The following is a 19,319-nucleotide window of genomic DNA, read 5'->3' as shown; positions in this document are numbered from 1 at the left end:
CATAGTTTTTTTTTTTTCCTGCCATCTCAGTCGGTTACTTTATCTCGCGGAGTGTAATCAACTCAATGTTGATATCCCCGCTAACTTTGACATCATTGTGGCAAATTTTTGTTTTTCTTTTCTTTGCTTTTAATAAATAGTTTTACATTTAAACACATATAAATGCATTATTCCCTACTTTCGTACTTTCATTAACCCTCCCCCCCCCCCCCCCCCCAAAAAAAAAAAAAAAAAAAAATCATCATCCTCCCCAATGTCCTCTCCCTTTCTGTCCCCTTATCCCTCAATTATTTCACGACAGTCCTCCCTCTCCAAAAATGCCAGCCACTGCTGCCACTGCCCATGGTCTTCTTCCTCTATATCTTTTAATTTGTATGATTCTTCCATTATCCTCGTTTGCTCCACCCTCTGTACCCATTCCGTAATTCTTGGAATTTGTTTGGATTTCCAATAGCGAGGAATCAGAACTTTAGCAGCATTCAGGAGATGGGGGACTATCGTCTTTCTATATTGTGTTATTCCTAATTCAGTGTCGTGAAAAAGGCATGTCCAGGGGTTTTTCTTAAGTTTCTTTTGTGTCACCAAGTTTATGATTTCTACAATTTTATCCCAAAATGGAGATATTTTGGAGCAACTCCACCAGATATGTGTGAGGGAGCCCTCATCCGAACACTCCCTCCAGCACAGTGCCTGCTGTACACCTGTAAACCTCTGCATACTTTGGGGGGTCATATACCATCTTGATAGTAATTTATAAGACATCTCTATCATACGGACTTCTCTCGACGCTGAGTGTGTAAGTTTACATATTTTTATCCTGTGTTCCTCATCCCTTAGTGCACCTAAATCTTCTTCCCATTTCCCTAAAAATCTCGGAAACTCTAAATCCATTTCTTGTCTTAATATTTTATAGATTTTTGATACTTTTCGTACTAAACATTTATTATCCTTCAATAAATTCTCCATAGGCCTTAGACACTCTAATCCCCGAAGCGGACGTGGTAAACTTTGTGCAAAGTGTAAAATTTGAGTGTGCCTCCATTTATCTAACGGTTTATGTCCCCATTCTTGTGTGAGTTCCCTATATGTATATAACCTATTCCCTTTAATAATTTCTCCTAATTTTATTTCCTCTTTACCTGCCCATCTACTGAAACACAACCGTTCCTCTTTCCCTGGCAAAAAGTAATCCGTGTCCAAAAGTGACATTAAAGGTGAATTGTGAGTCCAGTTGTGTGCCCTATTAATACTATCCCATACTCTTAACGTGTGTCTCGTTAAATTACTTGTGTTTTCTCCTAAGTTCCGCCGTTCCGATGGTATCCATACCATTTTTTCTAGCGGTACTCCACTCAGTCTCATTTCCAGATTTACCCATCCTTTTTCCTTCTGATTATGTATCCAGTCTGCTACTCTAGCTATTATTATTGCCTCATAGTATTTCTTAACATCTGGTAGAGCTACTCCCCCCTTGTCTTTTCCCTTTACTAATACTTTATATGATATACGTGCTCGTTTCAGGGGCCATATAAAAGTCATCATTAATGTTTTTAATTTCCTAAAGAAACACATTGGGACCGGAACAGGAATCATTTGAAATGTGTAATTAATAATAGGGAGAATAATCATTTTTATTACATTTACTCTACCCATCCAGGATACTGCTTTATACCTCATGTTATTCATTATTTATTTTATTTTATTTAGAAGTGGGATATAATTTGCCTCGTAAAGGCCTTGCCTCTGCGGGGTCAATTTTATCCCTAAATAGTTCAATTCTACCTTACACCATCTAAAAGGCAAGCTTGATATGAGGATACTCTGTTCTACCTCAGGTATATTCAAATTCATGATCTCTGTCTTCGTGAGATTTATTTTAAAGTTTGATAACCTTCCATAACACTCCAATTCCTTCAAGATCGGGGGGATCGATGTTCTTGGGTTTGTTATATACAATAATACGTCATCTGCGAATGCCGATAATTTGTACTCTATCCCGCCCACCCTGATACCTTGGATATCCTGATTCCTACGTATTGCCACCAATAGGGGTTCAAGGCTCAGAACAAATAGCAGCGGTGAGAGCGGGCATCCCTGTCTCGTCCCGTTAAACAACTCCAGGGGGCGAGACAGGGATCCATTGACTCTTATTCTGGCCATTGGATGAGTATATAATGCCTTAATCCATCTCATCATTCTGTCCCCTAACCCCTTATAGGTTAGGGTTTCGTACATAAAGTCCCAATCTAGTCTGTCAAAGGCCTTTTCGGCATCAATTGACATGAGCACTGTTGGGGTCTTTTCTTTATTCACCTCTTGGATCAGAATGATGGATTTCACCGAGTTGTCCCTTCCCTCCCGTCCCTGGACGAATCCCACCTGATCGGCGTGGACCCATGCAGGTAGAAGAGCCTTTAACCTGTCAGCTATTATTTTTGCGTATATTTTTATGTCTACGTTCAATAGCGATATTGGGCGATAACTCTCCACTGCGACTGGATCCTTACCCTCCTTCAGAATTAGGGAGATGTAGGCCAGAAGTGCTTCTTTACGGAACGTTAGACCTTCACCTACTGCATTAAAATACTCACATAATTTAGGTACCAACAGGGTCTTATATCTCTTATAGTACCTACTAGAGAACCCATCTGGGCCGGGGCTGCTCCCTAATGGCATTTCCTTTATTGCTCTCTCTACTTCCCCAGTTGAAATGGGTATCTCTAGGGCCTCCATCTCCTCTCTCTCTTCTCTTGGGAACTCAAGCTTCCTGAGGTATTCCCTAATCGCTTCCTTCCTTTTTTCTCCTTTACTACTAATTGTTCCCAGTTTATAAAGGGTGCTATAGAATGCATGAAAATTCTCAGCAATTTCTGGAGTCGCAAATTTTAACTCCCCCTCCTTATTTCTTATTTTGGGGATGAAAGTCCTATTTTTTTGTTCCTTGACCCTCCTTGCTAGCCATTTACCTGGCATATTCCCCCATTGGTATCTTTCCTTGTTTATCTCATGGAACCTTGTTCTCTTATCTTGGTCCAGGTACTCTTCTAACTCTCTTTTTTTTTTTTTTGTAAATCCTGACTCTCCTGTATTCCTCTCGGTCTAGTTTTATGTTCCAATTGTTCTATCTCGTTGTATAGTTGCGACTTCCTTTTCTGTTTTTCCTGTTTTATTCCTGCTCCGATCCCTATTAACCTACCCCTCATTACAACCTTGTGTGTTTCCCATAGGGTCGCCCTAGATATTTCCTTCGTGTCATTTAATTCAAAAAAATCGTTCAGCTCTTTTTCGATTTGTCGACTTGCCATTTGTTCCTGTAAAAGGGAATCATTTATTCTCCAAATCATCTCCCTCTCTTTCTCTTCCTGTGTTTCTATTTGGGCAACTATCGGGGCATGATCTGATAGGGTGATAGGCTTGATCTCAACTTTTTTCAAGTTGGTCACAAGTCGGTGTTCTATAAAAACATAATCTAATCTCGCAAAAGTTTTATGGACCGCTAAAAAATGAGTATAGTCCGCTCTTTTTGATGGCTAATCCTCCAAGCATCCAAAAGCTGAGCCTTTGAAAATGCTTTAATTACCCCCCTATATCTCTGTTGCGACGCTCTTAATCCCTCCCCCGTAGGCACCATAGTTTGTAGACTCTATAACTTTCACAAAGACCAAATAATATACACTAATGTGGGTTATTTTTATGAAAGATATGTAGCATTATAAATTGTGGCCAAAATTTATGAAGAAAAATTACTAATTAGCAAAATTTTATGTCAGAAACAAAGAAAAAGGCATTTTCTTCACAAAATTTAAGTTTTTTATTATTTATAGCACAAAAAAATAAAAAAAAACACTAGTTATTAAATACCACTAAAAGAAAGCTCTATTTGTGTGGGAAAAAGGGCGTAAGTTTCATTTGGGTACAGTGTTGCATGACTGAGTAATTGTCATTCAAACTGTGAGAGCACCGAAAGCTGAAAATTGGTCTGGCCAGGAAGGGGGTGTAAGTGCCCTGTATTGAGGTGGTTAAATGAGTTTTAATTGTACCCTCTGCTAAATCTACCATGCCAAAATTCTCATTTCAAAAAATGATCTGGCACTATAAGGGGTTTGTAGCTGATATGAAGGTTCCTCTAGGAGCTTCTTCTTAGGAGTTTAGTTTACACCCTTTTAGGGGTCCACTGATTTACTGTAGGAAGGGTTTAACTATTTCACTGCCATGGATGGTAAGGTTACGTCAAAACCAGTGGCGACAAACAACCACCCCCCTGCCCGTCCCCAGGTAGGTAGGGTCATCCAGTCTGGTACTTATCCCATCTCCTGCATCGGCAGACACGCGGGCAGTGGCTCCTGTGTCCTCTCCTTCTCTTCTGCATCACGGAGGCTTCCGCCATGCGTCTCCTCCTCCTAGGCTTCCAATAGGATTGCTTGTTCTTTCAGCCAATCAGATGACAGGTCTCAAGACCCACTTCCTGATTGGCTGGGAGGAGGATCGGTGTAGCAATAGCAAATATGAATTCACTATTGTCCCAAAACCGGGTGGGCTCAGAGAGCAGAGCTCTGCGCCCCAAGCCCACCCTTTTTTGAAGCCTATTAGAGTCTCTATCTCTAAACATGTGCTTCAAACCCCCCCCCCCCCCATTGGAATCCATAGTCCAGCACCCTGTATGTGGATCGGAGGCTGGAAGCATGATACTGTACCTCAGGGGTAGGCAACCTCGGCCCCCCAGATGTGATGAAACTACAAATCCCATCATGCTTCTGCCTCTAGGAGTCATGCCTATGATTGTTAGGGTCTTGCAATCTTTCATGGGACTTGTAGTTTCAAAACAGCTGGAGGTTGCCTACCCCTGCTATACCTGAAGGGTCCCCCTAGAATTTGATGATCCAGGAATAGCTGTGATCAGCGGCTGCTCAATCACAGCCATTTGTAAACAATTATGATCTCCACAGTGTGCCCTGCTTGTCATGAGATCCTCCTTGCCCCCTACTTGCCCCCTACTTCTCAGGCTTCCCCCCCCCATGTTGCATCACACCACACAGTGTTGCTGGCTTCCCTCCTCTCCTCTTCCCCGGCTGCTGCAGGGGATGTTTTAGGATGGAAAGTGGGGAAATATTTAATTTGCCAGCCCCTTCCTTTTCTAATGAACAGAGTGTACACAATCACCAACTATTTACTATGCTTCAGTTTGTGAAACAGGAAGACTCTCAGCACAGAGCACTTCCCATTCATTCACTGTCCAGTGCAGCTGAGGCTGCAGAGAAAGGTATGTGTGTTTGAACGTTGGGATGCACACCCTAATGCAATAGTCTACGCACACCTATGATCCCTGCTGTGTTCCTATAAGCTAATCCTCTCCCTATACCCTCCACAACCTGCTGTATCTGCCTTCTGCTTGCCCTCCAATCCCCACTGTTCTGCCCAAGCCCCTATTGGCAAAGAAAGCAGATTGTGGAGAGGATTCAGGCATATTTCAGGCACATGGAGGGGTGAATAGGATGCCTTTAGGATGGTGAGCGGGAAGATCAGTAAAAATGCCTCTCATTTTTACTGACACCTACAGTTTCTTTAATGAACACGGAAGCACTCCCATGTTTATCCACAACTGAAGAGATCAGTAAACATAAATTATATGTTTATGGTTTCTTCCAGTAGCGGCTGGGGCTTTACATTTTTGGGGGGGTGCTAACAAACTGAAAAATACTGAAATCCCTCTCATCAATTGCAGCCTCAATTTGCCCATCAAATGCAGCCACTGTGCCAATCAAACGCAGCCACCGTGCCCATCATATGTAGCCACTGTGCCCATCATATGCAGCCTCTGTGCCCATCATATGCAGCCACTTGTGCCCATCATATGCGGCCACTTGTGCCCATCATATGCGGCCACTTGTGCCCATCATATGCAGCCACTTGTGTCCATCATATGCAGCCACTTGTGCCCAAACGCAGCCACTGTGCCCATCATAAGCAGCCACTCTATCCATCAAATGCAGCCACTTGTTCCCATCATATGCAGCCACTTGTGCCCATCAAACGCAGCCACTTGTGCCCATCAAATGCAGCCAGTTGTGCACATCATAAGCAGCCACTTGTGCACATCATAAGCAGCCACTTGTGCACATCAATTGCCGCCACTGTGCCCATCAATTGCCGCCACTGTGCCCATCAATTGCACCCACTGTGTCCATCAATTGCCTCCACTGTGCCCCATCAAACACAGCCACTGTGCCATATGAAATGCTACCAGTGTGCCCCCTGCCGGCCTGACGTCTGTACTTACCCTGTCTCGTTGGGACAGCTCCTCAATGTCTTCTGCTGTCCTCTCTTCCTGTCCTCTGCTATGATTGGATGCCTGGCGTGCAATCACAGCACCTGTCATTTCAGCTAATCAGGTGACGGGTAACCAATCCGAGCACCCGATTGGCGGAGAGGTGGTTTAGTGTTAGGAAAGTGAATATTCATTTGCTTTTCCAACACAGCTGAGTGACATGCGAGCACCCATCATTTATGGGTTCTGGACAGAAGAGAAGGAGATTGAGGACTTCACCTCTTTTTTATTAAATTCTACCATTGGTCTCCCTCTGGTACATCCCTCTCACACATATTGTTTTCTTTTTGTAATCTTTTAAATTACAATAATTCACCTCTGTGTGGCAGCACATTGCAATGCATTGCCGCATATGGTAAAGTGCTGGTTTGCAATAAGACATATGTCTGCATCATTCTGGTGCACTGCACACCAACACAGGACACAGCCAATGGGGGGTTACCAGAGGCGTGAGGCCAACCTCCAGATTTGTAGAGTAAGTTGCTTACAGTTTTGCATACCTTCAATTTTCACCATTTTGCAAGAAGGCACAATTTACAAATACTTCTTATTTATCAACTTAATGCATTTTTATCTTTTTTTATATTTAGTAGGAATTTTGTAAGTTATGTTGTGTTTGTGTGCACTTATAGTAGTTTTAATGTATTTAAAAAAATATATATTTATAAACATTTGTGCAACTATCAAGGATGTAAAAAATTAGCAGCACCATATTTTTATTCTACGTCTCTACTGTGTATTTAGAAAATGTATTATTTGGGAGATATATTACAATTGTTTAAAGCTGTGAGTAACAAAAAGTGAAAAATTTTAACATGTTAAAAAAAAAAGTGAAAAACAGCTAAAATAGTTGGGTCAAAACTAAAAATCCTTCCTTCCTTGCAGTGGGGCTGCACCCGCACTGCAAGGGTTAACTGTTCGCTTACGCCCAGGAAACATGGGAAAGCACTTTTACTTACCCGATCCTCCACAACCACATGCTCCTTAGCATTGATAGACCGGTCCCAGAGGCATCTTCTCCCCTGCCCTCAGATCCTCTCATTAGGACCAATGCTAGGCCCATAGCCCTGAACTGGACATGAAGACACTGAGGAACAGTCCACTGCCAGAGCATGGGGGAGTGCTGCCTGCTGGGGGAATGGAGGATCAGGTAAGTAAAAGTAATAAAGGAGCAGTCAACTCTTGCAGTTCGGGTGCAGCCCCACTACAAAAAGGGATTTTTCATTTTACTGGAGTTGGGCTTTAAATGTGGCAAGCGAAGCCTGGTGCTAAAAGGTTTGAGGGAATGGTTATTCTTTTTCAGTCCTATCTTTGAGCAGCAGGATTTATGAATCTACCTGTAGAGTTCAGCTTTAATGTGGCAGGACCAGAGTCCAAAGCTCGATTCACTTCTATGCATGTTGCTTTTCAGCATTTTTGCAGTGCTTTTTGCGGTGCTTGTCGCGTTTTTCGACATGCGTTTTTACCACAATTTTTCCACGTTTTGCGTTTTTTTTTTCTTGTTTTTTTTTTACACTGTGGTTGCTTAGCAACTGCATATATACAGTGAAAAAAATGAAAAAAGCGCTAAATGCAAATCGGGGCAAAATCGCGGTAAAAACGCGGTACTTGCATTTTTGATGCAGGTCCATTGACTTCTATTACATGCAAAACGCTGCATTTTGCATAAAGAAAGTCCCCGACCCTTTCCAAAAACGCAGATGCACAAAATGCATTGATGTGAACATGCCCCATAGGAACCCATGTTAAAAAATTTCCCTGCATTTCTGCAAAATGCATCAAAAAACGTGTGTTAGTGTGAATCAAGCCTAAAGCCTAGAAGTCTGTAATTGCTTACCAGGTTCAGGAGCTCTTGTCCCTATTGGCTCTGCAAGATAAAATGAAAACAAAAGAATCCATTAGAAATCTATAGAATATTATGGAATCTGAGCTTGCAATCTAGTTTTAGTTCAATTTTTTAGGAGAACTGTTCTATTAATTCAGTATTTTCTTTCAAACTAATATTTGCCAGCTTGAACAGAAATATTTTTGAAAATGAACATATTCAGTTCTCAGACCTCATCTATTGACTGTCTTCCTTATAGTTTTATTGATATAATGCCTTATCATAAAAAATAATTTTCACTGGTACTTGTAACACAAACATATACCACAAGCTGTAAGGCCTGGTTCACACCTATGCATTTTAAAGCGGAGGTCCACCCTAAAGTGGACCTTCCGCTCATTGGAATCCTCCCCCCCTCCGGCGCCACAATTGGCACCTTTCAGGGGGGAGGGGGGTGCAGTTACCTGGATAATCCAGGTAACTGCACCCACTTCCGGGATAGCTCTCTGCGGAAAGGGGCGTAGATCTACGCCCCTTTCCGAAAGTCCCCCGCTGCCTGCTGGGAAACACACAGATCCCAGAGGCAGCGGGTCCATCCTTATTGCGCAGCGCGACTCGCGCATGTGCAGTAGGGAACAGGGAAATGAAGCCGAAAGGCTCCACTTCCTGATTCCCATACCCAAGATGGCGGCGGCAGCACCCGAGAGACGATCGAGAGATCGGCTTCGGGTGCCGACATCGCGGGCGCGCTGGGCGGGTAAGTGTCCTTATTTTAAAAGTCAGCAGCTGCTGTATTTGTAGCTGCTGGCTTTTAAAAAAAAAAAAAAAACGGCGGACTCCCGCTTTAAGTGCTTTTTGCATTTTGCAGATTTGCACTACAGTCCATTTTACATGGTTTCCTATGGAACACGTTCTGAAGTGTAAATCTGCAAAATGCAAAAAGCACTGAAAATGCATAGGTGTGAATCAGGCCTAAAGCAGCATTAAAAAATAAAGCTAGGGCCTAGAACAGTGTGCTAAGCTAAGCCCCCCCCCCTTCCCCCGACCTCTTTTATTCAACTCCTCCAGGTGAAAGAAACAAAAATGCCCATGAAAGTTTATAGGTTGTATGACATCATTTTGGCCTAGGCCAGAAATCAGGAAATAACTGAAGAAATGGTAAAAAGTTAAGGTTTAAAACAAGTAAATATGATACACATTCCTATCTATTAACTAATGCTAGCAGAATTAGATTAATGTTGATTGAGAGAGTTTAGTTCTGCTTTAGGCTCGGCTCACACTGGTGCGATTAAAGAACCCTGCAAATCCAGTGGGTTCCAGCATCGCACAGTGGTTTACACCGAGATCTGCGATCTGGGGGTGTCAATGTAAAGTTAACGACACCCCCCAAATTGGTGCACAGATTGTGAACTGTGAACTGGTGCAGGAATTGGTGTGAACACCCATGAGACCCAATTCTAGTGCGGACCGAAAAAAGGGTCATGCATCATTTTGGTGCAAATGAGATGCGATTTCAGCCATACAATTTGTATGACTGAAATCGCATCGCACAGACATCGCATGTGATCTTCACGGCAATGCAGTGTGTCTGGCATCGCACTAGTGTGAACCCAGCCTTGAAATGATTCTGTTGCTAGTTGAAAAGCACTTTTTGCAGAGTAATTGGATTACACTTGCCCTACCACCACTCACTCCACCAGTCTCTGCTGGCTAGTAAACCTTCTGCATCTAAAACACTTCTGGGTGTAAAGTTCAGAGAATGAATGCATGACACTCAAGTTTCTGAGAGAGGTGGGCAGATGTCATCCTCTGCAATAAGGAGAGATTCCACAGGAGATCTGGAACTTAAAGCCGAACTTCCGTCATTTTTTCCCCTTTCCATCTATTAAATCTTCTGCCCTTGTTGTTTTAACTTTGGAGAGTAAAACATTTTTTTTTCTGCCAGTAAATACCTTATACAGCCCACTTCCTCTTTCTTGTCTGGTAAAAAAAAAAAAGCCTAGGCTTATGACATCATGCACAGCTTTCTCTCACTCTAGTCATAAGAGGGCCAATGAAAGCTGCAGAGCTGGAGGTGTGCCTCTGTGTAAATCCAGGAAGTGAACAGGCTGCAGCTTCCGCTGCCCACAGTTAAAATGGCTGCAGCCAAACATTATGGAGGGAGATTTCTGCAGCATATTTGGCAAGTACAGAATCACATTATATATAAAATAATATGCAAAGTGGTTGGAGGGAAGCTTCAGAATGGCAAAGATGTTTTTATTACAAATTATGTGAGCAGACTGCAGTTCCTCTTTAATGCATGTAATTAGGGCCAGTGGCACCCAGCATAGCTATATTCCAGCTTGCAAAGAGAAATAGGATCTGCATTCATGGCTTTTCTCGTTTATCGCAACAATTTCCCAACCTAAAAACTCAAGCAGAAATCGTTTTGTGTTGTTATTTACACACTATCTTGGAGCGTTCATCCAAACAATTCTGTGTATGTCAGATGCCTGGTCCCCTGCAATGTACAGTAGTTGCATCCACCGGCCCCTATATTTTTACTTCTGTGTCCTGTAGTTCAATCAGATGGAACCACGGTGCACAGAGGAGGACCGGGCATCTGACACTCTTGGAAGTGCCAGATGCTGAAGAGTTTAAAGCCACCGTATCTTCTCAAGGCAGTTTAAATCCAGAGAGCGGGCAGTGGGAGGGGGTGCATTAACCCATTTTCTGCAGGGAGTGAAACGCCTGAAAACGCCTGAAAAGTGCTTTGGAAGCATCGCAACACTGGAGCTTTTAACTTTTTTGGGGTTAAAAGCTCCCTGCTAGCAGCCGAAAAGCAGCGGTAAAGCGCCGCTAAAATGAGCGACGCTTTAATGCGAACGCACGGGTGGCCCCCAGGTTTAAAAGGGTCTAATATTTGAAAATGTAATCATTAAGGACATATGGAGGAAGCCCACTTTATGTTCATCTGAGTACCAAGGGCGTACATTGTATGTCCTCTGCTAGATGTGCTCTGACAGGAGTAACTGCTGGACCTTCTAGTTAGTTTGACAGTTGAAGGTTCCAGTTTGCGTGTCAAATAATCTGACAGGATGTCCTTGCTCATGGATCAGTGTAACAGTGTGTTATATTAATAGATATATTGTACAATTAGTTTTATGGTAACTATCCAAATAGCTAGCTTAATACTTTGTAACCATTTCCTTGCATTGTAATAAAAAAATACTTGTTTATTATTTCCTGTTTAAACTTTAGTTAAATCCAAACAGCCCTGCTGATTCCCTTCCTTAACCTCGTTCCTTGGAAATTTTCCAGTTTTTAACTGTTCACATATAAACATTTTATTTAAAATTTTTCTTAGTTACCGTTAGTTTTTTTTGGGGGGGTGCAAAAAATAAAACAAAACACATTGTGACTCAGCTTGACTCTCACTCATCCCCTTTCTCAAGGAGCGACCCCCCCCCTCTGTGGGAACATTTGAATCTCCTAAATATTGAATATAATTCCTGTCTCTTCTCACCAGTCTATTGGTAACTTTTCTGTTTATTTACTGCATTTTTCCAGTCATACATTTGGCTGGGGTACATTGTATAGTTTACAAATCATGCTGCACTTTCTCTAGGCCCTTGTCACCACTGTTCAAGATTGTTTCTATATGCCAGTGGTCTCCACACTGTGGTCCTTTGCTTGCCTTTATCTGGGGGGGCATTGTTTCTCCCACTGACACCAACAATGGGGCACAATTCCTCTCAATGACAACAACAACCAGACACTACTCCCCTCACCCCAATGAGGGACACTATTTCTCACACTGACACCAACAATGGGGCACTATTCCTCTTAATAACATTAACAACCAGACACTATTCCTATCACTGACACCAATGAGGGACACTATTCCTCACACTGACACTAACAACAGGGCACTATGCCTCTCAATGACATTAACAAACAGACACTATTCCCCTCACTGACACCAACAATGTGGCGAAATTCCTCTCAATGACAATAAAAAACAGACACTATTCCTCTCACTGACACCAATGAGGGACACTATTGCTCAAACTGACACCAACAATGGGGCACTATTCCTCTCAATGACATTAACAAATAGACACTATTCCCCTCAGTGACACCAATGAGGGGCACTATACCTCCCACTAACACCAACAATGAGGCAGCATTCTTCCCACTGACACCAATGATGGCGTTATTTATTCCTACTGACATCAAGACATTTTCTTCTCTCAAAGGCCACAGTCCGGCCCCTCTAAAGTCTGAAGGACAGTAAACAGGCCCTTTGTTTACAAAGTTTGGAGACCCCTGCTATATGCTATACGGTATGTGTTCTCACTGCCTCTGTGTACAATTAGAATGGTGCATTTTATATATTATTGCATGCTTGATACTTTTACAAATACAGTAAGAGATTGCATCAAAATATGTCTGGGGTGCTTAAAGTTGTTGTAAAATCTTACATATACCCAGTGAAGTGACTGGCTTCGGGGTGATACACAGAGATGAAACAAATTCTCCTACATAAGTTGTACCTGTCCATCACTTCTCTACATCCATTTCAAGTGCTGAATTTTAAAGCGATTCTGAGAATGCAGAAAAAGAGGGTGGATAGCTGACATTACACTCTGCAGAGCTCAGTGGGGAGAGGTCTGAGAGCTGATTGGAGGGAAGAGACCACACCCCCTCCACACAACACACAGTAATAGCTGAGACTGTCAATCAGTTGTGGATCCCTGCTCTGTCACCCTTTTTTCTCTTAGTGCCAGGAAAACTTGTCGGAGGTGACTCAGATAGCAGAGGAATGAAGCAGCAGATATAAATGACACTTACTGCTCTTAATTAAGACAAGTACACACTACAGAGAGATATGCTTTGTTCATGTTTCAAGATTTCATTTTTGAACAGTACATTTAATTTGCAATTTAGCTATCCATGTTTATTTGATTCTTCTTCAATAATTCACTATATAAAGTTTAATAGAGCTACAAAATGTTTTGTCACCAGCAAATATGTCAACGTTACTATTTATTTTTCACCCCAGACCATTAACATATTGACTGAAAAAACCTGACAACCGTTCCTGTGGTATACCGCAGCTAGCGGCTAACCCATTTTGAATATATATATATGTATATATATATATATATATATCCTTTATCTTCAGTATTTAACCAATCTTCAAGCCTTATATAGGGTTATGAGTCACAGTATAAAAGGGCTTAGCAAAATCCAAATATCAACTCAACATGCGTATCAACATGCATCTTAACATCTCAGCATTTCCAACGTACAAGGTTAACATTCCTAAACACTGAATTAACTCATAAACACTGATCACGACAGTTAGACACAACCTGTCTTTAAAGTGGTTCTAAGCTCTAAAGATTTTTTACCCTAATGCTTTCCCTGCATTAAGGTAAAAATTCCTTCCAATACTAATGTCCGCCCCCCCAAACACTTACCTATCGATCCAGTGCTGTGCTTGGCTGCAGGTCTCTCTCCTCTCAAAGGTTTTGCTGATAGCAGTGGGAGCCATTGTCTCCTGCTGCTGTCACTCAAGCCCTGCAAGGAGGAAGTGGGAGGAGAAGCTGAGCTGCACTGTGCTTGTCTATGGACACACGCAGCCCAGCTCGCAAGTGAGCCCACATGTGTGCCCCCATTGCATAGTTTGCGATGGGCGCAGACAGAGAAGAGGAGGAGCGGAGCATGCCAGCGGGAGACCCCAGAAGAGGAGGTAGGCGGCCACCTACCACTGCAAGGAGCAAGTAAGTATAAACCTATTTGTTATTTTAATTAAAAAAATTGGTTTAAATGCACTTTAATAAACCCATGGTCATTTTCTCCTATATATGGTACAATACCTGCTGTACTCCAGTCTCCTTGGTCTCTCCAAGTTGAAACAAACTCTAAAAAAATTAGATATTAATTTTGTTTGTTAACCTTTTTTTTACTGTGACATTTTTAAAAATGCACAAAATTGAAAAAAATTGCTTAATTTTTGTAACTAACTTTGCAATACTTTGTGCAAGGAATGTAATTTTAGTCTTAATATGCAACATAATGTACACCTTTTATCTTTGTTAACACTAGTTGTTTTAGAACTAACACTGACCAAACTAGAAAAAAAAATTGCACTGTATTGTTTTATTATGCCTTTTGACTTTAGATTGCAGAGAAATTTAAATAATTTTGCAAGAAAAAAGTATTGTTTGTCCCAAAAACAAAACATATCCTGTATGTATTATTTCATAATTTTTTCTACTGACAAAATATTGCCAAAGGGGCCATAGTCTGTATTTGACCAATTTGTCTTTGTACCAAGCCATAGTTGTTTTGTTTTGTATGACTATTTGAATAAAAAAATAAATAAAAATGTATTGATGTTCATACCCCTTGAAATTTTCCACATTTTGTCATGTAACAACCGAAAACATAAATGTATTTTATTGGGATTTTATGTGATAGACCAACACAAAGTGGCACATTATTGTGAAGTGGAAGAAAAATTATAAATGGTTTTCACATTTTTTACAAATAAATATGTGAAAAGTATGGCGTGCATTTGTATTCAGCCCCCGAGTCAATATTTTGCAGAACCACCTTTCGCTGCAACTACAGCTGAAAGTCTTTTTGGGGATGTCTCTACCAGCTTTGCACATCTAGAGAGTGACATTTTTGCCCATTCTTCTTTGCAAAATAGCTCAAAACTCTGTCAGATTGGATGGAGAGCTTCTGTGAACAGAAATTTTCAAGACTTGCCACAGATTTTCAATTGGATTCAGATCTGGATTTTGACTGGGCCATTCTAACACATGAATATGCTTTGATGTAAACCTTTCCATTGTAGCTCTGGCTGTATGTTTAGGATTGTTGTCCTGCTGGAACATGAACCTCTGCCCCAGTCTCAAGTCTTTTGCAAACTCTAAGCCCTTGTACACACGGTCGGACATTCTGACAACCAAATCCGTTGGATTTTGTCCAACGGATTTTGTCCGAAACTGTTGCATACACACGGTCGGACAAAGTTGTCGGAAAATCCGATTGTACATAACGTGATGAAGTTATTTCGTTACGACGGGACTACGTTCAGGCTAGTAGCCAATAGCTTTGGTCTAGGAACTTGATCTGAGCATGCGTGGCACTTTGTCCATCGAAGTAGGCTACACATGATCGGAGTATGTCTGATCGGAGCATTTTGTGGGAAAATTTTATGGACAAGTTGGAAAACTTGGTCCGTCAGATATTCCGACGGATACAGTCCGATGGAGACCACACACAGTCGGATTATCCGACAAAATGGTCCGATAGGACACATTCTGTCGGAATCTGCGACCATGTGTACAAGGGCTAACAGGTTTTCTTCTAAGATTGCCCTGTATTTGGCTGCATCTATCGTCCTATCAACTCTGACCAGCTTCTCTGTCTCTGCTGAAGAAAAGCATCCCCACAACATGATGCTACCACCACCATGTTTCATGGTGGGGATGGTGTGTTCAGGATGATTGATGTGCAATGTTAGTTTTCCGACACACATAGCATTTTGGGGGGGCTTATCGAAATCTGGAAGCCCTCTTTAACAAGGGGACTCCCAGATCCCCCCCCCCCATGTGAATGGACAAAGGTTGCGGGGAAGAGGTCCTTGTCCCCATCAACATGAGGACAAGGTGTTTTGGGGGGGACCCCAAAGCAACCTCACAATGTTGAGGGCATGTGGCCTGGTACAGTTCAGGAGGAGGGGCACTCTCTCGTCTCCCCCTTTTCCTGCTGCCTGCTAGGTTGCATGCTCGAATAAGGGTCTGTTATGGATTTTGGGGGGGACCCCACAACGTTTTTTATTTTATTTTGGTGCAGGGTTCCCCTTAAAATCCATAAAAGACCTGAAGTGCCTGGTAGGGATTTTGGAGGGGACCCCCACGCCAATTTTATTTAAAATTTTGTCATGGGGTTCCCCTCAATATCCATACCAGATCTGAAGGGCGGGGCTCCCCTTAATATTCATAACAGACCCAATGGACCTGGTAATGGACGGGGGGGGGGGGGGGGCACGCCGTGTTTTTCAATGATTATATTGCCAGGATACATTACAGCCGCAAGCTGTTTTGAATTACATTTTTACCTTTAGAAATGTAATTTAGCTGTGGCATAGTAAAACACATTACAAAGATGTGCTACTTTACAGGCAGACTAAGGAGACCCCCCATGCACAATATTTAAAGGAATATTTTGTTTTTATTGTTTCATCTTAAGCTTTTATAAAATCATTGCTCCTGAAAAAACTTCAGTTTTTAAAACTGTGTTTTGCATTGATACATGTCCCCTGGGATAGGACCCAGGTCCCCAAACACTTAATGGCAATAACCTGCATATAAGCCTTTAAAAGGAGCACTTTTCATTTTTCACGTTCGTGTCCCATAGACTTTAATGGTGTTCGCGTGTTCACACAAATTTTGTGCCTGTTCGCATGTTCTGCTGCAAACCGAACCAGGGGGTGTTCAGCTCATCCCTACTGGCCTGCCAGTTTGGGTGGATGGCCATGTCTTGGTAGATTTACAGTTGTGCCATACTCTTTCCATTTTTGGATGATGGATTGAACAGTGCTCTCAGAGATGTTCAAAGCTTGAGATATTTTTTATAATCTAACCCTGCTTTAAACTTATCCACAACTTTATCCCTGACCAGTCTGGTGTGATCCTTGGCCTTCATGATGCTGTTTGTTCTCTAAGGATCTCTAACAAACCTCTGAGGGCTTCGCAGAACAGCTGTATTTATACTGAGATTAAATTACACACAGGTGGACTCTACTAATTATGTGACTTCTGAAGGCAATTGGTTCCACTAGATTTTAGTTAGGGGTATCAGAGTAAAGGGGGCTGAATACAATTGCACGCCACACTTTTTAGATATTTATTTGTAAAGAATATTGAAAACCATTTATCATTTTCCTTCCACTTCACAATGATGTGCCACTTTGTGTTGTGTTGTATCTACCACATAAAATACATTTATGTTTTTGGTTGTAACACGAAAAAATTTGGAGAATTTCATTGGTTATGAGAACTTTTTCAAGGCACTGTACAGTTATGAGAGCTGAACTGTTTAAATAACAACCAAATTAGAGAATGAGGGGCAGGGAATGATTTAACCAGTCAGTCAGTACTATATAGAATAATTAAATTACCGTAAATAAAAGAGGAGTTCAATTTTGCATTCTTACATACTATACTTCACATGTCAAGAACACACCCATTGAAGGACTGGAAAAATAAAATATTCCTGACGACTCTGTATATATTTTTTATTTTTTTTATAATAATTAGTGGGATATGTGGACAGTATATTATATTTAGAATTTTTAAGGTATCAGGCAGCCCAATGGGCACTAGCATAAGACCCAGTGCTCTCAGTAATTCCCCTTCTCTGCAATACAAGTCAGTGAGAGGAAGCTTGTGCTAAGGAGTGTAACTGTTAAGCTTGCCATACATAGGATGGGGATGCAGGAATCCTCCCCACTGTGTCAATTTATTCTGACAGCAAGAGCCCCCCCATGATAGAGCGAAAATATACCAAGCCCATTCATGAAAAGTCAATCAAAAGATTGACTTCCCATGTCTGGAAACGGCCATACATGGATTTGCCCGGTCCCTGTTGAACTGGCCGAATTTCTGTCCATGTATGTCCAGCTTCAGTACTCAGCTATGCCAGCATAGAGCACAAAAGAGATGAACTAGAAGCAAGCAATGACAAGCAAAAATCAGTCACAAATCATAAAAAGCAAAGATCAGTCACAAATAAGAACATGCAAGGATACAAGGCAAGATATATAAGAGATGAAAACACACTGCAGTATATAACGTACATGGAAAGCACCTATCAACCCTTTTCTCTATTTTACTAGACGTAGTAACTTACCAGGCTCCATGGATAAAATGCACATTTTCCCACCCCAATTCCTGCATCTCCTGCTAGATCCCACTGCTATATGGAATATACTGCTATGAGATTAAACTCAATTTGATTCCTAAAATTCAGATATCAATTATATGGAAATATGAAACGTATCAGCTACACTACAGTATAGCTTTGTAACGTGTAGATCTTGTACAAGATATTGCTTTATATTTGTCAGAAAATATGACTCAGCTTGGTCTACTTTGCACCGTTTAGCATATAATCTGTGGCAGGGCCGGACTGGGAATAAAAACCAGCCCTGGAAAAAATTTCATACCAGCCCCACAGCATAACGTCATTTCCTTGTTCATGAAAGCAAAAACCATACATTTTAAAGCACATTTGATAAAGAGTGTATTATATATAGATATGACATTCCACAGGGCTTTATATATATATATATATATATATATATATATATATATTCTGTGGTCAGATCATTCTGAATATCATTCATCGCATTGCTCTATTTAGATTTTACTTTGCACTATACATAGTTCTCTTGCTGCCCAATACATACCAGAGCTGGTGACTGAAAAAGGTGTAGTCATGGATTCTGTTCAAAGAATATAATTGAATTTAGTTAGATATGTATCTTTCACCTTCTATGTGCACAGCATATATAATATATTTTAAGTCTCCCAATTGGGACAAAGGCAGCAAAATAAAAATTTTCTTTTAGTAGTGTGAGTAAGGTTTAGAAGTGCTGTCTTGATTTAATTGCTGTCTGTGTCCCCAGTAGGGAGATTTACCCTCACTTCCTGTCCATATAACTGGCAGAACAGAATCAGAAGATAAATCTCTTCTATGGTGTTAAAAAAAAGCGTTTACATTTTTTTGGAAAGAACTCCTCTGTGGAAACAATTAAAATTTAACTAAATTAAAACCCCAAATTTATAAAATATGGTCAGTAATTGCTGGGACCCACCAGCTTGGAAAAGGACAGAACCTCTGTCCCGCACCGGCTGCTGCACCATGTTCATTCTGATTTCTAGTATGTACATAAGAAGAATCCTTTTTCAAGTTTACATTTTTAGGGACCTCCAGTGGTACAGTTTATGTAGCTGCATCCTCTGATGCATACCATGGTTATCACAAAGCAGAATGAAATTCAACCTGATGATTTTTTTTGTATTTGTTTTACATTACAGAAAATGAAGACATATGAAAAGAATTGGGGATAGAAGAACCTGGACCTTGGCTATGGAGATCTCA

At 41.3% G+C, this 19,319-nt stretch overlaps 1 protein-coding gene across 4 annotated transcripts in view; it reads right to left on the bottom strand.

Annotated features, from left to right (window-relative positions):
• Nucleotides 1-19,319, bottom strand: part of MCAM (melanoma cell adhesion molecule) — a 146,483-nt gene that overhangs the window by 10,327 nt on the left and 116,837 nt on the right. The window contains exons 13-15 of one of the 4 annotated variants that reach the window (XM_077457394.1): nucleotides 18,625-18,660; nucleotides 14,018-14,062; nucleotides 8,163-8,192 (exon numbers count right to left, since the gene is read on the bottom strand). In XM_077457394.1, the coding sequence (XP_077313520.1) occupies nucleotides 8,163-8,192; nucleotides 14,018-14,062; nucleotides 18,625-18,660 (111 nt within the window). The remainder of the gene's footprint in view (nucleotides 1-8,162; nucleotides 8,193-14,017; nucleotides 14,063-18,624; nucleotides 18,661-19,319) is intronic. The other 3 variants (XM_077457396.1, XM_077457395.1, XM_077457397.1) reach the window with 3 other exon arrangements.

The sequence above is a fragment of the Lithobates pipiens genome, unplaced genomic scaffold (genome assembly GCF_037356315.1).
Source record: "Lithobates pipiens isolate NorthernLeopardFrog02 unplaced genomic scaffold, aLitPip1_a1.2 Scaffold_27, whole genome shotgun sequence".
NCBI lineage: Eukaryota > Metazoa > Chordata > Amphibia > Anura > Ranidae > Lithobates > Lithobates pipiens.
Note: the sequence above shows the minus strand (reverse complement) of the source record. Positions and strands in the feature narration are given on the sequence as shown.